Source organism: Phyllopteryx taeniolatus, chromosome 16 (assembly GCF_024500385.1).
Source record: "Phyllopteryx taeniolatus isolate TA_2022b chromosome 16, UOR_Ptae_1.2, whole genome shotgun sequence".
NCBI lineage: Eukaryota > Metazoa > Chordata > Actinopteri > Syngnathiformes > Syngnathidae > Phyllopteryx > Phyllopteryx taeniolatus.
The window spans coordinates 13,800,187-13,806,755 of NC_084517.1; the positions used below are offsets into that span (position 1 = coordinate 13,800,187).

A 6,569-nucleotide genomic window follows, 5' to 3' on the forward strand; every position below is an offset into this window, starting at 1 on the left:
ACTTCTGCAAAGACACGCGTCATGTCCGTTCAAGGAAAAGATAGAGATCATTTACATCGATACTGTATTATAGATCATTTTACACTTGAGACTATGAGTCTCAGGATGCACATCTGATGGAAACAACGAGTCCCAGCCCTGGAACAATGAGTCCCTGCAACTTATCATCACAAAATACAGATACAGTAATCCTCCGTTACATCGCGTTTCTTGCTTCACGGTTCCGCTATATTGCAGATTTTTATTAGTCACTCTTTAATCTTTTATGCTGTCTATACAATATTTTTTTGTGTTAGCCATTGCTTGTTCTCTATCAATATATTGTGTTTAGGCCTTCCACGATGGCCTTAAGCCTTTTTAGAACAATATATTTCCCCATAAACTTTGATGATAAATTATAGTATCAGTTTTTAAAAAAAAAAAATTATTTTATTTATTTATTAGTATTATTATTTTAAATGCCATTGATATATTAGCGCATAATAAAGACACATATTACGATTTCTGCCCTGCCCTGCCCTTGTGCTCATGTTTGCCAATCAAACATGAGCACAACTGTAATGTTCTCTCATTTACTAAATAAAAGTAGGACTGCATTTCGACTGCCCCATCTTTGCTTGTGAATGACTGAGGAATTCAGGGAAGCTCCTTTTATACCAATCATGGCACCCATTGTTCCCAATTAGCCTGTTCACCTGTGGGATGTTCCAAGTAGGTGTTTGATGAGCATTCCTCTACTTTCTCAGTCTTTTTTGCCACCTGTCTCAGCTTTTTTGGAACCTGTTGCAGCCATAAAATTCTAAGTTAACGATTATTTGCTAAAAACAATTAAGTTTATCAGTTTGAACATTAAATATCTTGTCTTTGTAGTGTATTCAATTAAATATAGGTTGAACATGATTTGCAAATCATTGTATTCTGTTTTTATCTATGTTTAACACAACGTCCCAACTTCATTGAAATTGGGGTTGTAATGTCTTTTTTAAGTTATATATCTTGCTTATATTTGTATTGAAGTACATCTGCCATATTTGACCTCATAAGAAAACCATGCTCCTCATTGTGAATACAGTGCATTCATCTCACTTGCCACAAGTGGGGTCAGACTGGAGTCTCAACCCACTCCAAGCTGGGCTGACTGTCATCTGATCCTGCTACAGGCTAAACACAGTAGGTGGGCATTGCCGCATTCAGCTGAGCGAAATATTTAGTTGTCTCCTAGGTGACAAATTCATTTCTATTCTGGCCGCTTGGCGTAGAGACTCAATTGAGTTACAATGTGACAGTATAATGTAATGTCAAGCAGTAATTAGGTTTACTTCACTAGTGTCTGCAGTTGCTTGTTAAAACCGTTATTAGTGGTGTCTAGCCTTACTGTGAGCTCATTGGTCGCTGTCTTTCAAATGCTGGAGTGCTGTGGCTGCCTGGACTGTCAATGAATTGGAGCCACCTCCCACTCTGCATAAAACCTCTCGAGGTCAGTGGGGCGAGGCCCTGCACTCGCTACTTCCTCTCCTCAGCTGCTCATCACCGTTGACCACATCTGAAGTCACAATGGCCGTAAGTTAAAGTCTCATTAGTGTACTTGTAGTTTTACTTTCTACTTAATAACTAAACTGGTTAACAAGCAGTGCTGAGCATATTTTTCTTGTAATTTGCACCCAACTCATGATTGACATGTAACAATCTAAAAAATGTCAGTAGTATTTGTCAATTAAAGGTTAATGAAAACACTTTAATGGATATTTGTTTGCTGATGTTTTTTCTTTTTCTTTTTAGAGATGTGGTTGTCTTCTGTTGCCTTTTATGGTCAAAGTGTTGCACTGCAGCCCTCCCGTGAACATTTGCCAACTAATGGCTGAATTCTCAGCTGCTTCTCAGTCAGCACATAAACTTGCTGCGTTCCTTCTGCAATTATTAGATTGCTCTTCAACCTCAAGGCTTGTTTGTTTGAGCACTCTATTGACCTTTTTCGAAAATAACATGTGGCATCCAAAATCACGCACTAGTTTTTTTAGGTCTCTTTGGACTCATAAACTAAGTTCAATTCTAGAAATGTCTGCTTTTGTTGGCCGGGCCATGACCATGTGTCTGCTGAGGAATAAAAAGCAGGCCTCCACGTCACTAGATACCCTCATGAAGTACAGTAATACTGTGGAGTCGAGAATAGATGGACAAGGGCTGTTTTCAGACATGAGCCCTGCCCCGCAAAGATTTATTTTTCTAATACTGATATGTCAAATCTGTTTTAGCCAGAGAACGTCATCTTGAACAAATGTGCTCCCTATCCGTAATATTACGTACAGCGCTCAAATGAGATGTGATGCAAGAGCTGGATCAAAGAAAGATGCCTGGACAAAGATGCTCAATATTTCATACTCAGAAGAAAAGTCTAGATTGTCTGTAGCCTGCACTGCATCATACCGAGAAGTGTTTCTCGTGTTTTAGTCATCTTTTTGTTCAAATAATAGGGGAAATGTTAACTATAAAACCACAACCACACTAATAAACATTGTTAAAATAATATCTCTGTCAATCCAAATTGAGCATTATGAAAGGCTAAATTTTTGATAGCTTGTATATTGGATTCCCCAACCAGACTATAGGGCCCCCGGTGCCATTTGTTGCACACGCCCACTTTGCAGTTGGACGCTTACATGGAAAGAATGTTGCAGCCATACTGTTCCTCCAAGCCTGCTTTTCCAATCATGGCTTGGCTTGTCTCCAACTTACTATTTTTCAGTTTCCCTTAACGTTTCCTTCTAATCTGTGGCAGGATTCACCCCAATCTCCCTGCCTAATTTAGATGTTTTTTATTTTTTTAAGTGAAGAGAGAAATGCAAGCTTCAACTGACGAGTGGTTGATAATCCTAAATGGCAAATACTTTCTTAATCTGAATGTAGATGGCAATGGCAGAATTGAAAATCCTCAAATGGCGGCTGTGTTTGTATGTTCTCCCCCTCAACTGTTCCCATGATCCATCATTTTAATAGTGACTACATGTCACACAGTCATCTAACACATTGCTGTTGTAAAATGTCCAAATCTTAACAGAGCTGAGTTACTCCACTCTTACTGCCACGTGCACAAAAGCGTTTCTGCTGTGCTCAGCCTTTTTTTTTTTTTTTTTTTTTTCCTCCTTCCACTATATCTGAGGAAATAGTTACACCATACACTGTATCATAATTAGTTCCTCAACATTTGTAACCTCCGCCAAGATGTGGCGTAGTGTGGAAAATCGGGGTGGAACTGAGCTGCAGAGAACCAAGAGCTGAAATCTTTAAGCAATCTTTGAGTAAGAGTTCAATGAAAGCTATATAAAAAAAAAAAAAAAAAAAAAAACATTTACAATGAGATTTGAACGGGATTGTAGAAGCTACCTATTCTGGATCTCACAGTACATTTTGTAGATGCTATTCACTCATATGCTTGTGTCTGTGTTTCTTCTGCACAGGGAATGGTTATAAAGAACATGTCCTTCAAGGTTGGGCAAACTATGACTATTGTTGGAAAGGCTCTGCCTGATGCTACTAAGTAAGTACTATTTGGTCTTTTAAAATGTGTCCTCAGGAAGTGACAGAACTCTGATTAGCGAATGGATAAAGAATTTGACCTTCGATTTAACACTATAGATCCTTTGCAAAGAAAATGCTGAGGGAATTGAATATTTTGCAGTGGTAGTATCTGTGCTCCTTGTGTCTGTGTGCTGCAGTTTTGCACTAAACATTGGCCCAAATGAGAAGGACATCACCATGCATATCAACCCACGTTTCAATGCGCACGGAGATGAGAACGCAGTGGTTTGCAACTCTTACCAGGAAGGCAAATGGTGTGAGGAGCATCGTGAGGGAGGTTTCCCATTCCACCAGGGAGAGGAGTTTAAGGTGTGTCCATCACTATTTTTTATTTGTATTTTTATTTTCGGTAGTTCTTTATATGGCAAGGAACCATGTGGTCACTTAAGTGGCCATGGTTTTAAGGCAGAAGAACCATGTGGTTTATTCCCAGCCAAATGCAAAAGAAAGTTAGCTATATTAAAAGGAACTATAAAATGAAATGTAATGAAAGAAACTAATTTACTGTACTTAAAATTATTGTGATGATGCATGGTTAAAAATTACAAGTAAAAAAAAAAAAAAAATCTTACACCTAGACTACAGTAGTTTTCTGAGATTGAAGCGATGAATTTCCAAGTATTTAAGTGGCCTATACGAATTGAGTTGTGGTAAAGGATCACTGAACTCGAGCCGTCATTTTCAAAGAAATTAGTATAATTAACTTACTGTCACAAATCCAACAAATTCCTACAGTTTTACAAACAATATTTTTCTTTCCCTTCATAGATCATCATTGTGTTCACTCCCACGGAATTCCAGGTCACTCTGTCGGATGGCTCGCAAATCCATTTTCCCAACCGTATGGGCACAGAAAAATACTCTTTCATCAGCTTCACTGGAGATGTTCGTGTCATCAACTTCGAGATTAAATAAACCACAGTGACTTTAGGATCGTTCATTGAAATTGGTGTTTACATCAAAAATCATTGTAGCCCTTTTATTTGCTCACACATACAGTATTTACTTACAAATGAACCCAGCAATGTAACTGATTTAGTTGGTATCTATGCAGTACTTTTGCTGTTTTACATGTGCAGATAATGGACATAGAGATGAATGGATATCTTTAACAGCAATCGTCATACTGTAGGAATGTCTATGATTGACTGTACAGTAAACCTAACATAAAATGCTATTTTTTTCCTAATAAACTGAAATTTACAACTTTTATCCTCCAAAACATTCCAAATTTGTACCAATGCTTGCATTTAATAAGTATTAAAGCAGAATAAAACACAGACTTTTGTGATCGTGTTCACTGAGTCCTGTAAAATGTATCTGGCGTGAAAATCCAATTTAGCCACTAGATGACGCCATTGTAGTAAAAATGTATATTACTGTACTTGGTTGTTACTGGTAATAATTTCAAATGAAAAGCGAGTTAACTAGCCATTTATGGTACTGTATAATTCTAATGCTGACGATGGTCTTTTTTTCCTGTTACTTTCCCCATGTTAAGCAAAAATACAGTCCCACAGAAGTTCAAATGATTATTTTCAAGTGTAAATGTCAGTTATAAGACTGAAATGCTAGACTTCAGCTCGTGTGGCAATTGGAAACTATATATTGTGGCGCATACAAATGCAAGGTCACAGATCAGGAAAGATATCTTTATTCAGTCCAACCAAACTCAATTTTCAATGCTGGCCTGTGCGCGAGAGACATGCAAGTGTTCTTATACTTGAATCTGATGTAACAAAAGGCAATGTGGCTGATTTTAGAAGGGTAGACATGTTAGGAACCAGCTATGCATGTCAACAAGTAGTTATGCTATGAGCTATAATCACCCAAAGATAGATGACACTACTTTTTAAGTTTTTAAAATGTGAAAGGTATGTTTATTGGTGTGACTACTGATTGGCACACACACACACACTGCTGTTTTTAATTTGAACTAAAACTGTCCCAGCAAAGAGGATTGCAAACTCAAGAAAAGGTGGGATGTCAACTAAGGATGGTGCTGCACCAAGACATACAAACACACCCTCTTAAAACATTTACCTGCGCAGTGTCACCTCATGGGGGTGTGAGGAAATGTGAAATGTGTGGACTAAAAATGATTCACCTCAGCTTACATAAAATCTATATTTAGTACCCTCATGACTCCAGATTTCTGCAGTAAAAGCTATCAGCCACACATTGAGATGTGCGTGGGCCTCAGCACGGGCTCGCTGCGGTACTACATCAACATTCTCTTCTGCAGGGTTACTTTTGTATTAATACCTTATTAACACATACACATAATGTAATCTGTTGAGTCGTGGCATCATTGTATGATGTTAATTTAGGGAATTATTTAAATTAAAACATCCAAAAGATCCATTCATTTTCCACCCCGTATCCTGTTCATGGTGAGCTGGACCCTATTGTAGCTGCATTTGCATGTGTGATTTTAAGTATAATATTTGCTGGTGCATGCATCAAAGGAAGTTGCAGCTAACCCAGAACTGGTTTGAAACTTCCATCCATCCATCTTCAGTACTGCTTATCCTCACCAGGGTCGCGGGTGTGCCGGTGCGGTACACCTTGGACTTGTCAGCAGTCAATTGCCGGGTACAACCATTCTCATTCACATTTACTGTAAACCCACAGACGATTTTGAGTCGACAACTGGTAGCAGTATCAGTTATCTGACCACATTCCCCTTTAGTAATCGTAACAATTGGAAGTTGCTTTCTCGTAATCATCTTGACTGTCCAGATGTGCTCTGAATGAGTGATAGCGGCTCCAGATGTTCTTCACCCAGAGCAATGATCAGAACAGAGAGAGAGAGATGAAGGTCGAAAGGGTCAGACTTTAAACTCTGGCTCATATGTCATGATTTCCAGAAAGAGGTGATCTTGGTCATTGAGGACAATATGAGAATCAGAAAGATTAAAGTAGCCAGAGGTTTGTCTCTCACTTTGCCATTTATCAGAGCAGCCGCCTTTATAACAGTTAAGTTGCTTCAT

At 38.4% G+C, this 6,569-nt stretch overlaps 1 protein-coding gene across 1 annotated transcript; it reads left to right on the forward strand.

Moving 5' to 3' along the window:
• Positions 1-1,076: 1,076 nt before the first annotated feature.
• Positions 1,077-4,856, forward strand: lgals2a (lectin, galactoside-binding, soluble, 2a). The gene is made up of 5 exons (XM_061750125.1): positions 1,077-1,174; positions 1,413-1,560; positions 3,456-3,535; positions 3,714-3,885; positions 4,345-4,856. Exons 2-5 carry the CDS (start codon positions 1,555-1,557, stop codon positions 4,489-4,491), a joined length of 405 nt encoding a protein of 134 aa, XP_061606109.1. The 5' UTR covers positions 1,077-1,174; positions 1,413-1,554; the 3' UTR covers positions 4,492-4,856.
• Positions 4,857-6,569: the final 1,713 nt, after the last annotated feature.

What these genes read in the sequence shown, in the direction of transcription:
- lgals2a (XM_061750125.1), top strand. An exon ending in GCTCTGCCTGATGCTACTAA is followed by an intron (nt 3,536 to 3,713) that starts GTAAGTACTATT and finishes TGTGTGCTGCAG; the next exon opens with TTTTGCACTAAACATTGGCC. An exon ending in ACCAGGGAGAGGAGTTTAAG is followed by an intron (nt 3,886 to 4,344) that starts GTGTGTCCATCA and finishes TTCCCTTCATAG; the next exon opens with ATCATCATTGTGTTCACTCC.